This window comes from Corythoichthys intestinalis, chromosome 19, assembly GCF_030265065.1.
Source record: "Corythoichthys intestinalis isolate RoL2023-P3 chromosome 19, ASM3026506v1, whole genome shotgun sequence".
Lineage (NCBI taxonomy): Eukaryota > Metazoa > Chordata > Actinopteri > Syngnathiformes > Syngnathidae > Corythoichthys > Corythoichthys intestinalis.
The window spans coordinates 24,397,497-24,420,432 of NC_080413.1; the positions used below are offsets into that span (position 1 = coordinate 24,397,497).

The window sequence follows — 22,936 nt, forward strand, 5'->3', positions numbered from 1 at the left end:
GGAATTATTGACGTGTGCGAGGAATAGTCAAATGACAAAAATACTGAGTAACAGAAAAGAATTTAAACCCTGCAGAAATATTGGTGAAGCAAGCAAAACTGTAAATAATATGTTTCATTCCAAAGTTACAATAATAATAAGATACATGTATCCACAAGTGGAATACCCCCCCCCCCCCCCCCCCCCCCCAATTTTGCCTCAACTACATTGGAACCTCTGTGCGTCCCTGGTATGCACTTCCTTTCAGATGTGAATATAATTATAAATAGAAAATCCGTCATGGCAGTTCATTTCAGATTTTTTAAATCACATTGTCCATTCTTTATTATTCTATTTAAATGATTTCCAAGAGGCATAGCATTAACAGTGTGGCATTTTTGCCTGTACATGTACTATATATCAATTTCAATTTGTGTGAGAAATCACGTTTTCTCCAGTTTTTGCAAAAAGTCTTTCGTAGATCAGACCCCAAGTCTTTCATTACAGTTTTTGTATTAAAATTGATCAACTATTTTGTACACTTGTATGGTCATTAACAATAAGAAAAAATATCTTTTGAAAAACTTATGATGGTCCCTCAGAAAAACTTCAATCAAAAAGTAGTGTCCAGAAACACGTTATGTACTGTATTTTATTTAACAAGCTTCACTGTCAAATGAAATGGATTTCTTCGTGCTATTGTTGCAAAGTGCTGTATACATTCATACTTATATTTTTGTTCCTTCAGGCTCCAACTAGTTTTAAAGTCAAAATTTTCAAGCTGGAGCTAGTGCGACATAAAAGTCTACCAATATTTTACTCCACTGAAGTTCACGGAGTTCACTGCAGTAAAACTGATGCAATTCTTCTTACAGCCCAAAGTTTAAAAAAAACAAACAAACAAAAAAAAAAATATATGTATATATATACAGTGCCTTGCAAAAGTATTCGGCCCCCTTGAACCTTGCAACCTTTCGCCACATTTCAGGCTTCAAACATAAAGATATAAAATTTTAATTTTTTGTCAAAAATCAACAACAAGTGGGACACAATCGTGAAGTGGAACAAAATTTATTGGATAATTTAAACATTTTTAACAAATAAAAAACTGAAAAGTGGGGCGTGCAATATTATTTAGCCCCCTTGCGTTAATACTTTGTAGCGCCACCTTTTGCTCCAATTACAGCTGCAAGTCGCTTGGGGTATGTTTATCAGTTTTGCACATCGACAGACTGACATTCTTGCCCATTCTTCCTTGCAAAACAGCTCGAGCTCAGTGAGGTTGGATGGAGAGTGTTTGTGAACAGCAGTCTTCAGCTCTTTCCACAGATTCTCAATTGGATTCAGGTCTGGACTTTGACTTGGCCATTCTAACACCTGGATACGTTTATTTTTTAACCATTCCATTGTAGATTTGGCTTTATGTTTTGGATCATTGTCCTGTTGGAAGATAAATCTCCGTCCCAGTCTCAGGTCTTGTGCAGATACCAACAGGTTTTCTTCCAGAATGTTCCTGTATTTGGCTGCATCCATCTTCCCGTCAATTTTAACCATCTTCCCTGTCCCTGCTGAAGAAAAGCAGGCCCAAACCATGATGCTGCCACCACCATGTTTGACAGTGGGGATGGTGTGTTCAGGGTGATGAGCTGTGTTGCTTTTACGCCAAACATATCGTTTTGCATTGTGGCCAAAAAGTTCAATTTTGGTTTCATCTGACCAGAGCACCTTCTTCCACATGTTTGGTGTGTCTCCCAGGTGGCTTGTGGCAAACTTTAAACGAGACTTTTTATGGATATCTTTGAGAAATGGCTTTCTTCTTGCCACTCTTCCATAAAGGCCAGATTTGTGCAGTGTACGACTGATTGTTGTCCTATGGACAGACTATCCCACCTCAGCTGTAGATCTCTGCAGTTCATCCAGAGTGATCATGGGCCTCTTGGCTGCATCTCTGATCAGTTTTCTCCTTGTTTGAGAAGAAAGTTTGGAAGGACGGCCGGGTCTTGGTAGATTTGCAGTGGTCCGATGCTCCTTCCATTTCAATATGATGGCTTGCACAGTGCTCCTTGAGATGTTTAAAGCTTGGGAAATCTTTTTGTATCCAAATCCAGCTTTAAACTTCTCCACAACAGTATCTCGGACCTGCCTGGTGTGTTCCTTGGTTTTCATAATGCTCTCTGCACTTTAAACAGAACCCTGAGACTATCACAGAGCAGGTGCATTTATACGGAGACTTGATTACACACAGGTGGATTCTATTCATCATCATCGGTCATTTAGGAAAAACATTGGATCATTCAGAGATCCTCACTGAACTTCTGGAGTGAGTTTGCTGCACTGAAAATAGAGGGGCCGAATAATATGGCACGCCCCACTTTTCAGTTTTTTATTTGTTAAAAAAGTTTAAATTATCCAATAAATGTTGTTCCCCTTCACGATTGTGTCCCACTTGTTGTTGATTCTTGACAAAAAAAATTAAATTTCATATCTTTATGTTTGAAGCCTGAAATGTGGCGAAAGGTTGCAAGATTCAAGGGGGCCGAATACTTTTGCAAGGCACTGTATATATATACACACACATGTATATTACAGGGTAAGGCAAAATGATCTGACACATTTGTACAGTGTATCACAAAAGTGAGTACACCCCTCGCATTTCTGTAGATATTTAACTATATCTTTTCATGGGACAACACTGACAAAATGGCACTTTGATACAATGAAAAGTAGTCTGTGTGCAGCTTATATAATAGAGTTAAAAAATTTTTACCCTCAAAATATAGCCATTGATATCTAAACCCCTGGCAACAAAAGTGAGTACAACGGATGGGAACTACGTACATCCCTAAATGTCCAAATTGAGTACTGCTTGTCATTTTCCCTTCAAAATGTCACGTGACTCGTTACAAGAGTGCTTTCAGCATTGCTGCAGAGATTGAATAGGTGGGGGTTCAGCCTATTAGTGCTCAGACCATACGCCGCACTTTACATCAAATTGGTGTGCATGGCTGTCACCCCAAGAGTAAGACTCTTCTGAAGACGGTACACAAGAAAGCCCGCCCGTCTCATCAGACCATAGGACATGGTTCCAGTAATCCATGTGCTTTGTTGGCATGTCTTCATAAAACTGTTTGCGGGCTTTCTAGTGTACAGTCTTCAGAAGAGGCTTCCTGGGTTTAGATATTAATGGCTATATATTTAGTTATTTTGAGGGGAAAATAAATTAACTCTATTATATAAGCTGCACACCGACTACTTTTCATTGTGTCAAAGTGCCATTTTGTCAGTGTTGTCCCATGAAAAGATATAGTTAACTATCTGCAGAAATGCATGGGTTGTACTCACTTTTGTGATGCACTGTAGGTTGAATAAAAGCCAAATGCTGTATAGTAAAAAAAAAAGGTATTATTTTCGAAAAGTACATATAATGCCATTTTGTGTCATTAGGTTTTAAAAATTAAATCAGTCCAATGGGATACATTATTATTGTTAATTAATTAATTAATTATGTTATTACCGCTGCCTCATTTTCTGGAGTTCTGGTGGTGCAAGGCCAGCTGGTTGAATTTCATCTCAATGCAGATCCAGTAGCTCTGAAGTTGGTAACCCATAACAAGATTGTGGTTCAAGCTGGTACGGTATCATGTCTACCAAGTTTGAAGTGCAAAAAGAACGCTCGTTTGGATCGGTATTTAAATGAAAATCAACCGGCCAGCCTCACCCCGCCAGAACTCCAGAAAATGTGGCCACGGTAATAACATTATTATTAATCAATAAAATAAAAATAATAATAATAACACAATAATAACAGATCCCAATTGACTTATTTAATTTTTAAAACCTAATGAAACAAAATGGCATTATACGTACTTTTCGAAAATAAAAACACATGACACAAATGTGTCAGATCATTTTGCCTTAATCTGTATATATATATTTATATACATTACATATGTATGTAAATACATGCACACACACATCTCCAAGCTGCTATGCTAACATGAAATAATTTTATATTGGTACTTTTGCTCTATTTCCTTCGTCTTTTTCATCATGATTTGGAGAGCTTTAGCATTTTTGGACAGCAAAAAGCCCAAACAACATAAACGTAGTATAAAGATACATTATTCAGATTCTCACTTCTAGGCACTGATTTGTATTGGTTTGTTGTGATAGTATCATACATGTAAGGTTGCACCACCTTGCATCCATGGGGGCATCACCACTGTATGTATATATGTATGTGGCGACCAAACAACATGCTTGTTTTATTGTGCAAATATTAAATATACCATTTATATACAGTATAGGAAAAAAAATACCTACCTTTAGAATGTAGGAAATCCAGCACCTACAGGTGTCCTAGATGTCCTCTGTCAGATCACTCATACATCGCTTCATCCGCTCACCCATCTTCATACCAGGCCTGATGCTCGATAGGGCATGGTGGTTAACATAGCCTATGACATGCAGATGCACAGAAGAGATATTGAACCTTATTAAAGAAAAGCAAGCCATTGGAAGATGCCATTTTTACAGGAGCTCAATAGTCACATTATAGAAATGGTGCCGATCTCGTCTGACAAAGAGTTGGAGTACACAATGGCTTAGTTGTCAGCCAATCACTGGGCAAGGAAAAATCACTATTGAGTTAATTGAAGAATAGAATTTTGTAAAAATGCAATAGCATTTTAGCTGCATAACCTACAAGCTTCAACCATGGAGTACAATTCACTTAAGCAAAGCAGCTGAGAAGTACTGTATTTTTCGCACTATAAGGCACACCTAAAAGCCTTCAATTTTCTCAAAAGCAGACTGTGCGCCTTATAATGTGATGTGTCTTGTATATAGATCAATATTGGTTAATCATGGCATGACATTCCCTTTACTGCAGCACCATCTAGTGGATGTATAATGCAACCTCAACCACTTCTACTACTACTACTGCACCTTATATTGCAGTGTGCCCTATGTGTGAAAACAGTTTTAAACTAGGCCATTCATTGAAGGTGCATCTTATACTCTGATGTGCCTTATAGTGCGGAAAATATGGTAAATTATTGGAAGTGTGTGTGGTATAGTATAATATTGCTATATCATAAGGCAAAACATGGTGAAGTAGCTGTATTCACAAGTTATACTGATACATGTTTTCGATAATTTTTTTTTTTTTTTTTTTAACTGTGTGTCACACGGACTACACACTCTGTGTTTAAAGAATTGCATAGCAAGTTGTTTGGCGAGAGGCAGGGATTAAATTGCAGTTAAAGGATTAGTTTTAGTGGTTCTGAAGATGTAGAAGACTAATATTTATCCTAATCTTAATTTACATAAATAATTGCCCATGCAAAGATGAAATGAGACGGGATTAGCAAAACACGCACGCTACACAATCACTCTGTTCCATCTCCAGCCCCCATGCTCATGCACAGCTCGTCAGTCATTGCACGTCATTAAGCACCAATCCGCCCTAATCTGCGTCAGAGCGGCCTCTCACCAGCCTCTCTGCCAGCCCCACTTCGCAACTGTGGCAAAGACAGCGTCTGGCGCGAGTGGACGGAGTCTCAAGGCGGGGAGTGACGTTTCGAACTGTGGGAACGATCATTATGAAACTTAAATCCAGATGATGAAAATGTTAAATGAGACTAAATACCAAGCGCAAGTCCTTGTAAGTGACATTGTGTTTTTAACGTACAAATATGAAATAATACACTACATGCTGTAGTCCAGCAAGTAGTCTTTTATCTTTATTATCTTTTCATTAAAGAACGCCATAAGTTTCAAGATTATTTTTAAAAGAATGGTTGGTGTAATTAAAAATGTAATGTGAAATTTGAACTTTTGAATTGACTTTATACTTGTCTCATGAATTTGTGTATGCACTGTACAATATGATATGTTGCTGTCTGTTTTGAAATGATGCATGAAAACTACAGTATGGATTGTTTTTTTACAAGTAAATCGTGATACATGGGCAACAAAATGTCTTATATTCGGATTGATAAATTTTGTCAAGCATTTGGATTTTCTTAAAAGATTGATAATTGGAAACACCGACTAGATTTTTGGTTTCAGAAATGTATGGTATTTCAGAAAATTCTCAGATTTGAGAGAATAGTTGCCCACTGTATGATGACATTGGAAGTGGCAAAAGAAACACAGATAAACCTGGACAACCAGAGCTATTACGTGTACTCTAAATATTACTTATTAAAATTGCCAATGACTAGTCACCAATTGAGCTCTTTAACACTACTGTAAATCCAGAATAACTGTGTTCCTTTCCTGACTGATGTAACAACTGCATTTGCGAGGAAAAAATATCAATATTTGTTTTAGAATTCAGTCTGTTTGGTATGTAAATGTAGTCCCAGTACGTGTGCATTTTTTATCTGTGTCACACTTGGACGAGCCTCCAATAACTCGCTCTGCTTGGCTCTTGCAGGCATTCAGTTTCGTCTCCCTACTTCATGCAGTGTGGACCGCGCTCAGCCACCACCAGGTACCAGTCAGTTGCTATTTCTTAGCTTTTCCTGCAACCCGGTGACTTTTATTATACTCAGGTACTTTCAGTGGATGTCAGTATGATTTATTATGTCATTAGTAAGTAGATGACAAAGAAATCATTTATACAAACATTGTGTGGTGATGGAAGCTCAAAGAATTAATCTACTAAATTCTATTACAGTTTGCTTGTATAGGTGGGTGATAAGGGCAATGACCCATCTGCAGACGGTGCTGTGAAAAAAAAGTAAAGGTGTGTGTGTGCCTCCTAGAGGACTGGAGTGGAACGGTATTGCTAGGAATGTAAACATTTATTCATCAGTTAAAATAGATTGACATTTAAGTTGTTTGATTTTTGGGGAAAAGTGTTCTAAATTTTCATGAAATTTTATTTTACAATTTATTGAAAAGCATCTCTTGAAATAAGCTTTAAACCTGGTATCTTTCAGTAGAATTAATACTGTAGTTACTGTATTTTTGTTGTGTTCCTTAACGGATCACAAGGTGCACGGCTGGGGACAGAGGGAGAGTGGTAGCTCGTTCGGTTGTTTTAGCAATTTTTATGCTGTGTTACGATTATAAATCGAGAAAACCACAGCGGAAGTTTGGCATCATTCTTTCAGGTGCTCTGATACTGAGGATGTGGCATTCTGCATTATTATCATGTTTGGCCTTTAGTCAGGCGGGATAGATTCTTATAGTGTGTGGCACACCAAATTTTGTAAATCTTGTAGTAGAAGAATGTTTTGCTATCTGGTATGAGAATCTGGGACCAATCTCATCTAGTCATCAAGCTATCAGATTTGGATGCCCAGAAAATTGTTTCTTGCAAGGCCAACCTAACTCAAATAACCGCAGGATAATAGCCAAAAGGAAAAGAAAAAGACAACTAAGGTGTACAAAAGAGCATCTCTGAGAGCGCAACACCTTGAGGCACATGGTCTACAACAGCAGAAGACCATACCGGGTTCCACTCCTTTCAATTAAAAACAGGAAAGTGAGGCTCTAATTTGCACAGGTTAACCAAAATTGGATGAGTCAATTTTTGCTGCAACATTTAGATGGTAGGTCAGAAATTGATCATGGTGTTGCAATGGTTTGTGGAACGTTTTCATGACACCTTTTGGGCCCTTAGTACCAATTGAGCATTGTTGCAACGCCACATCTTCCTTGCGTATTGTTTCTGACTCTGTGATGTCTACATGACCACATCCATCCATTGCACTTAATCTGGGCTTGGATTGGGGAGCAGCAGCTTTAGCAGGGAAGCGCAGATTTCCCTCTCCCTAGCCACATCAACCAGCTCTTCCGGCGGGATCCCAAGGCGTTCCCAGCCCAGCCTAGAGACATAGTCTCTCAGGAATGTCCTAGGTCATCCCCGGGGCCTTCCGCCAGTGGGACATGCCCAGAACATCTCTCGCTCGCCGAGGAGTAGCAGCTCGACCCTGAGTTATTCCCAGATGACCGAGCTTCTCACCCTATCTCTAATGAAGAGCCTGCGCCTGCACCCTGAACAGGAATGACCACAGTGTACCCGTTTTCTGATGGCTTCTTCCAGCGTGATAACGTGTCATGTCATGAACCTTGAATCATCTCAGACTGCAGGTTTCTTAAACATGACAATTTCACTGTACTCAAAAGCCTCTACGGTACTGATCTCAATCCAGTAGAGCGTCGTTGGATGTGATGGAATGGAAAATTCACATACGGTTTGTGCAGCTGACAAATCTGCAGCAACTGCATGATGCTATCATGTCAATATAGAGTAAACACTTTGAGGAATGTTTCCTGTGCATTGTTGGATTTATTCTGGAGGCAAAAGGGGGTCCAACGCAATACTAGAGAGTAGGCATGTGCCAGTATGATATTCTGACGGTGTGATAACCTTAAGCCAAAATATCACGGTTTCAAGGTATTGCAAATTCAGCTCTAATATGTGTTTCTTTGAGATATCTGGGTTTAAAAAAAATAATAATAATTTATAATCCATCCATACTTATAATGTTAAGTTAAAATATATATGGCGGAAAACACAGACAAGACTGAAAAAGCAGTTTCTGCTCTTGCAGAAATAAACTGCTGTATTTTAAAATAAAATAAACTGCTAAAAATAAACTGCTGCATTTTAAGCCAGAAGAACTGTTGTGTTTGATAGAGCAATATGTCAATATGCTGCCATAGCAGATTCATGGCACATTAAGCCCCAGAACTATTTTTAATTAGTCCGTTTTACCCTCAAAAGCCCAAACGTCGTGCAACCGTGTTTGTTTCAACCCATCTATCAAACGTAGGTAATTAATTTTATTTATTATTCAAAACGTCTAATATTTCGTTTAAAAAAAAAAAAAAAGAAAAAAAAAAAAAAAAAACGTCTTAAAAAAATTATTCACTTGCATGTTTTAAACTTTTAAACAAATGACCTCACAATGAAAAAAATGGTGTCCGTAAAAAAGTCACGGATATCTACCTCATAACTATCGCTTAATTGTTTTTTGTTACTATCACATTTTCTTCGATATTTTAGATGATAAAAAAATTGATCCACACAAATAAAAATTGAAAAACAACATTTAAAAGGGTAAATATATGAAAAAGAACATCTCCACCACTCCTTGATGTCTGCGATATCTGCATCGCGACCCTTGGTATATTACCATGTTTCACCCATAAAATCCCCCCAAAATCTAGCTGTGGCCATTCACAGCTATGTCTTGACAAGGTAAGTATGCGATGATATCTCGTTAAAGTCATGGAGTCTTTAATTCTGCTCTCGCGTGCTCTCACCTCCAAATAGGGTTTTGTGTGTTTAGAAAAAAAAATTTTTTTTTAGAAATGCCCTCCTGTTCAAAATTGTTCTTCCCCCACAAAATTGAGATTTTAAGCTTTCCAATGATGTATCACACGTGTAATTCGGACAATTTTGAAAGTTGGCCAAATTGGGGGTCTCAGGGCGGAACTTCAAGTCACCTGAGCGTTTTCCGCCATATATATACTTTTTTAAATAATAAAATATTCTAATCAAAAACTGCAGTCCTTTAGGGAAGCCTAAACCCACAGCCACAGCTCAACATTATTACCATAAGAACAAAAATAATGATTTTCCATAAAAAGCACGTGTGTATGATTCGAATCATGTTTACATTATACACACACTCTTTCTCAACATAGACAGTTGCCAGAGAGATAAAAACATGTTTTATCACTGCGAGACACACTAAACATGCATGAGTTTACTCTAGTAGCTAGTGGGAAACGTCCATGAAAGTGTTTACTAACCTTTAATTTTGTACAAATGTGAAATCACATTGGAGGTATTGCCTCCTCGGCATCCACCCTCCGCAAACATGTTTTACATGTCGGTTGGCCCGCCTCCTCTAAGCCACGGCCGTCTGTAACTTTTTTGTAGCCGAAGTATTCCCATACCAGAGATTTTGTTTTTTTCGATAGAGGGGAAAAAGTTCTGGAGTTTCACCTCCTCCAGCCATCGTGTAGCACAGCTGACTCACTGACACTGAGCAACAACCGGTGGGGGTGGATTGAGCCTTACAGCTGCAAGCGAGGGAATTCTCCATCCATTTTTGGGACATAAAAAATAGCCAATACCATAGGGACTGTATGACAGATTTTTTTGCAGTTTGAAACCTTGACGTTTTCATAACACGGTATACCTCGAAACCGGTAATCTGCACATGTCTACTAGCGAGGTACACCTAATGAAGTGGACAGTCAGTGTATACTGGAGACTGTGTTCTGTGCGGCTTTTGTTTCTGCTTATGACCTATGTGGATGACATCGTCGCCACCTTTTAGACAAGCTTTGAGTCAGGCAGTCTTGAAATGGCAACGGGTCAGTGTGGAGAAGGAGATAATTACCATCAGGAGCGAGAGTAAGGTTATTAGTTCGGCTTGAGTTGCAGGAAGGCGTCTCTTTGTCTGACTTGCGGCGGACTGATGAGAGATACCACAGAAACAGGTCAAACGAGACAACGTTCATTAAGAGGTGTCTAAATAGGATCCTCACTCATCTTTTTGGTACTCACAAGACATTTTAGTCAAGCAACAGGCCCATTTAGTTGTGTTGACTTTTGACATAACCGCCACTATCTGTTGACTGAACTAAACAGCAAACAATCACATTCAAACACATGCAGGCTGCATAAACGACAGTTGCCGCAACAAATCTTGCAGGTAAAATTAGGAAGGACTTGAGGAATTCAACATTCAAACAGGGGGAGTGAAGTCACTAACAAAAATATGTATTACTTAATTCTGATGAATTTGAGCAGATCTATCCACACTCATGATCACTCAGTGTTTCTGAAATGGAAGAAATTCTGATCATTAACTTAATTTGTGGACTCATTTGCAGAGCGGATTGTGCATTTGATTTACAGTATGTCTTTTTTACGTTTTGTATGGTTACAGCTAGGGTTGTTCCGATCATGTTCCGATCCCGATCGTTTTAGTTTGAGTATCTGCCGATCCCGATATTTCCCAATCCGATTGTTGTTGTTTTTTTGCTCTCGATTCAATTACAATTTTTCCCGATAATTTTTCCCGATCATATACATTTTGGCAATGCATTAAGAAAAAAATGAATAAAACTCGGATGAATATATACATTCAACATACAGTACATAAGTACTGTATTTGTTTATTATGACAATAAATCCTCAAGATGGCATTTACATTATTAACATTCTTTCTGTGAGAGGGATCCACGGATAGAAAGACTTGTAATTCTTAGAGGATAAATGTGACTTTGTATATTGTGACTAAATATTGCCATCTAGTGTATCTGTTGAGCTTTCAGTAAATGATACTGTAGCCATTTAACTGTTCTGCCCAAATGCATGATGGGAAGTGCAACCATGACTGTGCGCAGTGGTACCAATTGATATATCTTTGCGTTGGGAAATAACATAGGGTGTTAAGAAAAAGATCATTTATTACCTTTCTTCCCCACATTGCTTCCCACGATATTTTTAATCATAGGGAGAGGGATTGTAAGGCTTTAGCCAATTAAAAAAAGGCTCCAAAGGCTGCCAAAATTCACTCTACTCATTTTACGCTGCCTTTTAGCTCTCTCTCTCTCTATATATATATGTATATATATATATACATATATACATATAGGTAAAACGGCGCCATTACACATTGAACGCGACAATGTGTGAGTGGGTCGTGCAGCGCATGCGGTAATCGCGTTAAATATTTTAACGTGATAATTTTTTTTTTAAATTACCGCCGTTAACGGGATAAATTTGATAACCCTACCTTAAGCCTTAACTAAAGACTCTGGATGAGTGTAACATACTATGTCTGTAACGTTAAATACAATTAGAAAACGATTTAATAAAAAAAAAAATATATATATATATATATATATATATATATATATTAAAAAAAAGCATGTCCGATATTTTTTTGCCGATTCCGATACTTTGAAAATGACGTGATCGGACCCGCTCGATCGGCATCCCGATCGATCGGGACATCTCTAGTTACAGCTGATCCGTGTGATGATTTTTTTTTTTCCTTCACCTCCATGAGATATGCTTAACACACTCAAGGGAGCTACAACATAAAATTACTTGTACATTGATTTTTTTTGTGGAGAAAATAAGGCCCACATGTGGATTTCAAAATAGAGTTTTGGAAGATGATGAAAAACAGGTAATTGCTTTTACGAAATTAAACGCTGTCTGTATGGACGGAAGCTTGTTGTGACTTGTTCGAGAAGTGTTGCCCTTTTCTACAATTTTTCGTGTTAGCGTATTTTTCGGGCTAAAAGGCGCACCGGATTATAAATCATACCATCAACAAACCAGTTTACATTCATATTCAAGGAGCATTTTTTTTATTGTGTTTTATTTATTGGTTTGAATGATGAATCAGTTCAGTTTATCCGGATATCAAAATACAGTGGCCATACACAAGCAGTTCAGATGATAAGATGGGCAAATAGGACACTCCAAAGAAGCTACTCAAAGCTTTTAGCAGGAGCCCAGTAACGTCAGTAGGGGCCCAGTAGTAGGGATGGGAATCGAGAACTGGTTCCTATAGAGAACCGGTTCCGTGCGTTTCAATTCCATGGAATTGATTAGTAGTTTTCCTACCGATTTTCTTATAGATTCCAAGCAGCAAGAATTACGTCACGTAGTTTACGCCTGTTATTCACGATCGATTCAACAAGTATAGCAATGTTATTATTCAACAGGTGGCCACTCAAGTATTATCTGGAGAGCCTCACAGAGAGATTTTGCATTGATTTTCCCAGGCCATGTTATTATTCATGAGACTACTTAAAGAAATGGTGATTTTTCCCCAAAAGTATATTAATGGGTCTATCGTATTCCTCGTTGAATACTCTTTTAGCAATTTTATTACTCATTTCTTCAGTAGTCCACCAATCAGTGTTTTTTTCTGGAATCATTTTAATTTGGTGGGTTGTATGGCCAATCTGACTCCTGATTTCACACAAAAGTATATACCTCCGCAGCCCATTGTGGTATTTTTGTGTTGTTTCGACCAACAGAAGTGGATGTTCCAAATTACTTCCCAAAATGCACCTGATGACTACAGCCAATCATCGTATTTTCGCCCGTAATTCAAGATACGATGGTCCCATTGGTCCCAAACAACTCTTATTCTACTAAGTATCAAAAGACCTTTCCATAGAGTACCCCAACTATGTCAGAATTGTTAATTTTGCACATTTGCACTTCGCACTGTTATGTTGTATTTGACAGTATTTATCTTTTTTTTTTTTTTTTTGAGTGCTATCAGATCATATGTCCTTTTAAAAAGGAGGATTTTTTTATTTCTATTAGAAAAATGTTTCAGTAAAATGTTACACATTCTTGTCTATTTGCCAGTTACATATTGCCACAGTTGACATCGAGGCTATGGGCCTCTTTTGACCTCGTTGTGAGTTTGTAAGGTTGTGACTTCTGATTAAACAAACTAGATGCCAATCAAAATGTTTGTTCTTCTTTTTCCCCAAATTAGAATCGATAAGAGAATCGATAAAGAATCGAATCGTTAAGCAATATTGATAATGGAATCGGAATTGTAAAAATCCTATCAATTCCCATCCCTACCCAGTAGTGAATTTGTGTCTTGAGCACTTTACTGGACAGTACAACATAGTTATGCACTAGAGATTGGCCCGACCGATAATCGGCCTATTATCGGCACCGATATTTGGAGATTTGACGTATATCGGTATTTGCCTTTTTTTTTTAATCCGACCGACCAATATGAAAAAAATCCATTTAAAACTAGGTTGTTTCGGCTCAGATGCAGCCGCGCCCCTCTCTCCTGCCTGCTGTCTACTGTGCTAGCATTCACCCAGTCCTCTGGATGGTAATGGTAAATGGAGTTATACTTGTATTGTGCCTTTCTACCTTTTTAAGGCCCTCAAAGCGCTTCACAGTATATCCTTACTATCTTGCTCAAGGATACTTAGACGAGGTCACCACGGCTTTCTTTTCTGTGGAGAAATTCAGAGAACTATTTATTTAACCTTTTATTCAACTTTATAAGGGATGTTTCTGAGTCAAGGAAATTCAGGCGCTTCGGGAGCTATTAGTTTCTATTTGTTTGAGTCAATAAACATGCTTTAGGCATTTCAATAAAGTTCAGTGTTTACATTATTATTTTTTTAAAGCCAAATTTGACACTTTTACAGCAAATGAATATCGGCTCCAAAAATCTGTTACCGGCCCCTCTAAATACTAATAGTCGGTTCCTGAAAATCCCATATCATTCGATCTCGATTATGCGCCAACAAAATAGGTTCAAGGTCATCAAGCATGACCGAAATTCATACATAAACTGCATTAGATTATAAAAGGAACACTGTCAATTTTTGAAAACAAATTATTTTAAGTGCACCTTACAGTCTTAAAAATACGGTAATCAATAATCAGTAGTCAATCAAATCAATAGCTTTTGCACATAATTTTAAGAGTGCTGCTGTGTCTCTTGTGATTTATCCAAGTGCAAAATCCTATGATTACTGCACAACATGAATTGCGCTCAGAGTAATGTTACAAATGCCCCCTTGGTATTTAAGGTGTTAGTGACACCAAATAAAGGGAATGCTTATTGGCAATCTAAAAAGGGCTAGTCAGAGGGGGCGATTAATTATTTACAGATAGCGAAAGGTCTAAAACAACTTGCTATTATAGAAAATTAATTAGTGCTGCAACGATTAATCGATTAACTCGAGTAATTCAATAAAAAATTTTGAATCAAATTTTGCTGCTTCCAGTTTTCGTTTAGAGTAAAAGTGTAATGGTTTGTAAGTGTTTGCATTTAGTTTTATTGATTTGGGTGGATACACTGCCCTCTAGTGGCCAGAGTGAATATGACATAACTCATTTATGATGGCAGAATTCAGCTGCTCCCTGTTAAGACCAATATAAGGTAAGATTTTGTTTGAGCTAATGTTTTTTTATACGTTCGTATTTGAGTTTATTGGTATATTTAGCCGTTTTTGTAGGAATATTTGTTTAAACAATTTGTCAAGAGCATTGTTAAAAAAAAAAAAAAAGTTTTGCATTTTATAGCATTTAAGCTAGCGGACTTTTTCTATGCAACTTGGCAAATTGTTCTTTTTTGTACGTAGATCCTCATTTTTTAAAATTCTGTTTTTAGGCAAAGCTCAGGTAGTTTCATTTATTCTGGAATTTTATTTTGTCATCGCATGTAATGGTCTTTTGGAAGTGCAATCTTAGCAAGCCTTTGTTTTACATCTCCTGAAATTTATTCTGCAACGCATTAAATGTTCCTAATCCGATTACTCGATTATTCGAACTAACTAGTTGGTAGATTAATCGACTACTAAAATAATCGATAGTTGCAGCCCCAAAATGAATGCTAAAAAAATTCATAAAGTTAACTTGTTATTGATGAAAAAGTCACAATATTGACACTTAAACTATGTATCCACAGAAAATAGTGAATGAACCATGGAAGACATGACTCATTGACAGTGGAGATTGTCTGGAAATTATGGAACGTGGTTTTTCTTACCAAGAGTAAATGTCATTGAAATCTATGAAAAAGTCTACCGCAGCTATATTTGTAATAAGTACAGTATTTGCTAGAAAGAATAATGTTTATCAGTTTGCACATTAAATTCTGTGTCTTTGTAGTGTATTCAATGAAATATAGTTGGAACATGATTTGCAAATCACTGTATTGTTTGTATATTTAACAATGCCAACATTTCATTACACTGTATTGTTTGTATATTTAACAATGCCAACATTTCATTAGAATTGGGGTTTTAAAATCCAATATAAGTAATGAAGTGAGAATGTTGTGCTTAAAGCAACACTAGGTAACTCATTCATTCATTTTCTGAGTCGCTTATCCTCACTTTTCAACCTTTATAAAATTTTCATAACATTTGTGATAATATGTCGACTGACAACTAGTTGAATGACACCTCTTTTATATCTTGAGATGGTCTGTATCGCTTCCACCGGCACAATTAACTTTAAGGAGGATGGCAGAAACCCTGCCAAACAAAAAAACTACAAATGCGCTAACTGCTTTATGGCACTTGTCACTTCTCGCTTTCCCAATTCATTATAAAGACGGAAGTCGATGCAAACGCTTTCGCTCGAATGCTGCAAAGATGGCAGAGCAACAAAATAGACAAAAAGTTTTGTCTGAGGAGAAAAAAATATGAGAGAGGCTACCATATACAGAATAAACATTGGCCCGGCTTTCACTCGCTGGTGTGACGCCCCCTCCTCCCTCAAGTTCGGGCGGGGTGGGGGCATTAGCCTCACTAAGCCACACGGTTGCTAACCATCATATGCTATTGTTTAGTCACAACTGGATTCATTACCTTATTACTATTTGTCCTTCACTCAGCCACCAGAGACAGAAATGTTGTTTAATCCATCTGCGGGCAACCGGGAGATTGATTTTTAATTCATTGATGATTTTACGAAACTGTTCGGGTGTACACTGGTCCTGGGAACCGCAGTCTTCCTTAACTCATTTGCTCCCAAAAACGTATAAATACGTTCTATTTTTAATTGCTTCAGTGTCCAAAAAACTTATTTATACTTTTGTTTTGTTTTTTTTAATAAAAGGCATTTATAGGTTCCAATGTATCTAAGATACAATGCACAAAGCTCAAAACCCATTTTAAAGCAATAAAACTGGCCACTGGAGGTCAGTAGCGCATTTGGTAAGAACTCATCTCGGGCCAGAAAGGAAGTGAAGAAAAATAGTCAGGAAACGGAAGTTGGAGGGATCTTGTGAAGACGCGTGAGAAAAATGTTGAGAACGATCAGAAAAAAAAGGCAAACGACACTGGAGGAGTGTTTTGAAAAGAAAACGAAACCATCGTCAAAGAAGGATTTTTAAAAATCCATCTTGATGAGACAGACGGTGACGTCCACAACAGCGTCAGGTTCCACTGGCGTTCTGCGGAGCTCACGTTGCGTCACTCCTTAGCCCGAGGTTGAAACCAACAATGAAGAAAAAAGTGAGACCGATCTTGATCCGGACTCATCAGATTACTGAGCCTTCCCCGTTGTTATGTGCACAAATACTTCAACAGTTCAATAGTTTAGTTATGTGTAAATAAATTGTTACTTTGAAATCCAAAGTTCTATTTGTGTTGTTGTTATTTTGTAGAACGAAAACATTATTCAGATGTTTGGGACGTCACATAAGCGAAAAATAGCTGTGTTAAAGTCAAAGTTATATTTGAAATGTATGCTTTCACAAAAAGCTCAATTTCTCTTTTTTCATCAGAAATTGGAAAATTGCTCAAACTAAGCTATTTTCTAATGCTGATTTCTAAAGAATGGAAAAAGATATGAACTAACTTTTTTTCTGCTGAAGAAGAGAGCCTAATCTTTCTTTTGGTGGGTTCCATGTTTATATAGCAATAGAACAGAATTTTCTGTTGGCCTTGCAAAATCAGTCAAAATCCAGTAAAACGGCCGGGAGAGAAGGGCCTTGCTTTGGTGAAAATGGCTGGGAGTGAATGAGTTAAGGCAAAACACTATCGCTTTTGTCCAACCAGTATCGCTAAAATCGACCAAAACTGAAGTTACCAAGTGTTGCTTTAAAACATAAACACAGTACATGTTTTGACATCCATCAATAAACGGGGTGTGCTCTTGTTTGAGAAATGGTGGTGGTATACTGTATAAGTAACGCCATCTTTTGCAGTATTCAGCTGGTGGGCATGTCTGTATCCAACATGTTCAGCGTTGAAGTCAGATGGCTGGGAGATGTATAAATAGACAGTGTGGCATTTTGTATTGCCTGAGTCACAAAGCTTCATTTTGGAATCCACCCACTGTCTCTTGTAGCACTGCAGCCCCTTCAAGTTGGAAGGAAATCAAGTCTGTGATGGGATTTGTCTTAACCGAATTCCTGAGGTTTCGTTGCATTTAATTAGCTGAGCCAAGTAGTCTTCGTGCTCCTGTGTGTGTGTGTGTGTGTGGGGGTGTGTGTGTGTGTGTGTTGTACACTTGTTAATATTGATGCATGCGTTTCAGAGGCAATAGAATGGCTTATTATCTATTTTTGATAATATTTGAATTAGTGACTGTCAGTCTAAAACAGAACCAGTGTCTTCCATGTTAACCTTACTTTCTACTAATGTTGATATTTAATAATTAGTAGAATCTAAAGATTACTCCATACATTTATATGACATAATGAATGAGTTAAATATACTGTAGATTGCTGCTTGCTTAAACTGAGGGAGAATCATTGGTGAGTTAGAACTATGTGAACAAAAGTCTTGGGACACAACTCTTTATCTTTTCAACAATCATCAAGAATTTTAGCTCCCCCCCCCCCCCCCCCCCCCCCAAAAAAAAAAAATCGAGGATTAGGAAGTGTGACCTCAACGCCATAAAAGAGATGCAAGGCAAAGTACAGTTGTGGTCAAAAGTTTACATACACTTGTGAATATAATGTCATGGCTCTCTTGAGTTTCCAGTTATTTCTACAACTCTGATTTTTCTCCGATAGAGTTATTGGAACAGATACTTCTTTGTCACAAAAAACATTCATGAAGTTTGGTTCTTTTATGACTATTATGGGTTAACAGAAAAAGTGATCAAATCTGCTGGGTCAAAAATATACATACAGCAACACGAATTAGCAATTTCTTGTGAGTGATTATTGACTTGAACAATCATTGACTTGAACAAGTCAGGAAAGTCACTTGGAGCCATTTCAAAACAGCTGCAGGTCCCAAGAGCAACAGTGCAAACAATTGTTTGTAAGTATGAAGTGCATGGCACTGTTTTGTCACTGCCACGATCAGGAAGACATCGCAAGCTATCACCTGCTGCTGAGAGAAAATTGGTCAGGAGGGTGAAAATTCAACCGAGAATCACCAAAAAGCAGATCTGCCAAGAATTAGAAGCTGCTGGAACACAGGTGTCAGTGTCCACAGTCAAGCGTGTTTTGCATCTCCATGGACTGAGAGACTGCCGTGCAAGAATGAAGCCGTTGCTCCAAAAGCGGCACCTTAAGGCTCGACTGAAGTTTGCTGCTGATCACATGGACAAAGATAAGACCTTCTGGAGGAAAGTTCTGTGGTCAGACGAAACAAAAATCGAGCTGTTTGGCCACAATGCCCAGCAATATGTTTGGAGGAGAAAAGGTGAGGCCTTTAACCCAAAGTACACCATGCCTACCGTCAAGCACGGTGGTGGTAGTATTATGCTGTGGGGCTGTTTTGCTACCAATGGAACTGGTGCTTTACAGAGAGTAAATGGGATAATGAAGAAGGAGGATTACCTTCAAATTCTTCAAGATAACCTAACATCATCAGCCCGAAGATTGGGTCTTGGGCGCAGTTGGGTGTTCCAACAGGACAATGACCCCAAACACACATCAAAAGTGGTAATGGAATGGCTAAATCAGGCTAGAATTAAGGTTTTCGAATGGCCATCCCAGAGTTCTGACTTAAACCCCATTGAGAACTTGTGGACAATGCTGAAGAAACAAGTCCATGTCAGAAAGCCATCAAATTTAACTGAACTGCACCAATTCTGTCAAGAGGAGTGGTCAAAGATTCAACCAGAAGCTTGCCAGAAGCTTGTGGATGGCTACCAAAAGCCCCTAATTGAAGTAAAAATGGCCAAGGTACATGTTACCAAATATTAGCGCTGCTGTATGTATATTTTTGACCCAGCAGATTTGATCACTTTTTTCTGTTCACCCATAATAAAGTCATAAAAGAACCAAACTTCATGAATGTTTTTTGTGACAAAGAAATATCTGTTCCAATCACTATCAGAGAAAAATCAGAGTTGTAGAAATAACTGGAAACTCAAGAGAGCCATGACATTATGTTCTTCACAAGTGTATGTAAACTTTTGACCACAACTGTATTAAAGGGTTTGTGAGCCAGACTCTCTCATTTCCACAGCAGTGGAAACTATTGTCTTCTTTTTACACTTCCTTTTAGCATACCTTTAGTTGTCTGTGTTTCAATACCATTGTTCACAACACTGTTCCAAATAATTTTCTGAAGTGAATTTTCTATAACCAAATTGGTGGACTAAAATCGAGAATTCCATGTGGATGAAACCCACTTAGCTTTTCATTTGCACTTGAGAGAGCAAATCACCGCTATTAACCTTCATTTCACTGCCCCTGTAATCACATTTTATACACATGTGCTCTGCAACTTACACCCAACATTTCCTCAGTGACCTTTACCCTGCTAAAAGTGCTTGGGTTCCCATCATGCTTTTCAAACAGTTGCTTCTGGGGAATTTTTTGTTAAGTTTTGGTTTTATTCATTCTCTACCCTTGTTTTGCCTTGTCCTCGTCCTGTCATCCTGCTTGTGCTATCCAGCGGTGTCATATCCTCCTAGTTACAAGAAGACTCCACCTCCTGTGCCCCCGCGCGCCACCACCAAGCCTCTTATCTCTGTGACAGCCCAGAGCAGCACTGAGTCCACCCAAGATGCCTACCAGGAAGGGAGGCAACCGCGAGGTGGTCTGTGGGCCACCGACAGCCTCGGACGTCCCATCTACAGCTCCATGGACAGCCTGGACAGCTCCAAAGCGGTCACGATGGCCATGGAGGCCGCTGCACCCAAGAGGCACTCGTCTTTGGGCAGCCACAGTTCCATCCAGACATGTGACAAAGCCGTGTTGGTATCCAAGGCGGAAGAGTACCTCAAAACCCCTCGATCCTCTATCGGGATACAGGTATGCACAGTATAACGTTTGGACTCTTACAATGACAGTGTTTTTAAATCTTATAAGAGCAAAATGTTTCTGTTTGAATTACAAATCCATTTAAATCAAATGAAACAGCAAGGATGGAGGTCCACGTCGTCTTGCAGGCTTTCAGAGACGAAGCATAGAAGATGAAAAAGTCGATAGAGGACCAGGCGGGGAGGCCGACAAGTTATAAAGAGAGCAACTAGTTGTGCAACAAATAAATTGTACTAAACCAACCCAATCCACATGTATAGATTTAAATAATGCAAGATCTATATACGGTATGCTTAGTGCTTTTCTCAGTGTTCAGCACTCCTGATATTAGAGTGCATGAAGGCAGGTACTTTTATAATCAAAACACTGTGACGTCACATCGTTGCAAATTTCAAAACCCACGGTTTGCAGAACGATTTAACTTACAAATGCAATTACAATTATATATTAAAAAAACCCTGCTGTTTAACCTGAACACTCCCATTTTTACCCATCTTATACATGAACCAGTTTAAAATATCGGAAAATGACTTTAATGCTTTTTTACTTTAATAGAGGCGAGCAGTAGGCTAGTGTAAGTTTAAATCAATTACGAAGAGTATACTACAGTTCATCAGTATAATTGAATAGTAGCGATGGCATTTATTCACAACCATATCTGTGCCAGTGTCATACTAAGCTAAATAATGCTGCGTTCAGTGATTCAACAGAGCCTCAGCTAATTCCATCCATGTTATACATTTCAATATATTTTAAGTTTGTTCAAGACAAGATTGATTTTTTTTTTTTTCTTGACTCATTAGGCCTGTGCCAGTATGATATTCTGATGGTATGGTAACATAACATTAAACAAAAATGTCACGGTATTGCAATTACGGCTCTAAAATGTGTTACTTTGACATATCTGGGTTTTAAAAAAATAACTTTTTTTCCATTGAACAGGATTTTTATTTTTCAAAACATATTAGAAAATTGGAACATATGTATAATGTTGAAATAAAATACAAAAAAAAAGAAAAGATATTCTAAATAAAATTAAAATAAATGCTTTTAGGTGAGTCTAAACCCACAGCCACAGCTCAACATTATTAACATCAGAAAAGAAAAAGAATTTTCCACAAAAAGCACGGGGATATAACTCGTATCACGTTCACATTATACTCACACTCTCTTTCTCAATACAGACAGTTGCCAGAAAGAAAAAAAAAACATGTTTTACCACAGCTAGACACACTAAACACGCCGGAGTTAACTCTCGTAGCTGGTGGGAAATGTTCATGACAGAGTTTACTAACCTTAGTTTTGTATAAATGCAAAATCATATTGGAGGTATTGCCTCCTCGGCAGCAGTTTTACATGTCGGTTGGTCCTCCTCTTCTAAACCGCAGCAGTCTGTAACTTTTCTGTAGCCGAAGTATTCCCATACCAGCGATTTAGTTTTCCATGGGGGAAAAAAGTTCAGGAGTTTCACCTCCTCCAGCCATCGTGTAGCACAGCTGACTCACCGACACTGAGCAAAAACCGCTGGGGGAGGGTTGAGCTTTGTTGGGACATAAAAAAATAGCTAATCCCTTAGGGATGGTATGACGGAAAATTGTGCGGTTTTGAAACCTTGACGTTTCATACCACACTATACTTTGAAACCGATAATTGACACATGTCTACTCCTCATACCATTCTACTCTTTTCTACATTCATATATTGGTAGTTTTAAAAACATTTCTTTTCCCTAAGCTTAACCGTTCTATAGTTTTACTCATCTCTATTGACAATCATGGATATAAGCTACAAGACTCCGAGCATTTACATTTCCAATGATTTTTGCAAATTGATATTCACGAGATCAACAAACCAGTATACAATAACTTTTTTGTTGCTGCACAAACACACTACATCACTGAGAGGCCGGTAAGAAACTGGTATATTATAAGCACTAAAAGCCATGATGCAGTGGAAGAACGTAGCAGATGTTGATCTGTGCTTTGGAGATGTACACGAGTATTCATACTCTTGACTTCAATGTTCAATTGTGCCATCCATCTCTTCAACAGGTGGAAACTGTGACAGACTCCGAGACTGAAAGCAAAGGCCTTCCTCAGTTTCACTCGATAGGTATCCAAGTGGAGGATAATAAAAGGTTTGTGGGACACTTGCCAGTCCCATTTTATTATATTTTCTGAGTGTTTTCCCTGTCCTAGATTTATATGTTAATACTAATCATA

At 38.1% G+C, this 22,936-nt stretch overlaps 2 protein-coding genes across 6 annotated transcripts in view; one reads left to right on the plus strand and one right to left on the minus strand.

Annotated features, from left to right (window-relative positions):
• The window catches only part of LOC130907904 (cytospin-A-like), a 176,822-nt gene that overhangs the window by 147,633 nt on the left and 6,253 nt on the right, over window positions 1–22,936 (minus strand). The window contains exon 2 of the transcript XR_009061546.1: window positions 4,303–4,436. The gene's annotated coding sequence lies outside the window, so the exon portion shown is untranslated. The remainder of the gene's footprint in view (window positions 1–4,302; window positions 4,437–22,936) is intronic.
• The window catches only part of dlgap2b (discs, large (Drosophila) homolog-associated protein 2b), a 168,630-nt gene that overhangs the window by 121,874 nt on the left and 23,820 nt on the right, over window positions 1–22,936 (plus strand). For all 5 annotated transcript variants that reach the window (XM_057823420.1, XM_057823421.1, XM_057823422.1 and 2 more), the window contains 3 exons: window positions 6,422–6,478; window positions 20,347–20,705; window positions 22,766–22,851. In XM_057823420.1, the coding sequence (XP_057679403.1) occupies window positions 6,422–6,478; window positions 20,347–20,705; window positions 22,766–22,851 (502 nt within the window). The remainder of the gene's footprint in view (window positions 1–6,421; window positions 6,479–20,346; window positions 20,706–22,765; window positions 22,852–22,936) is intronic.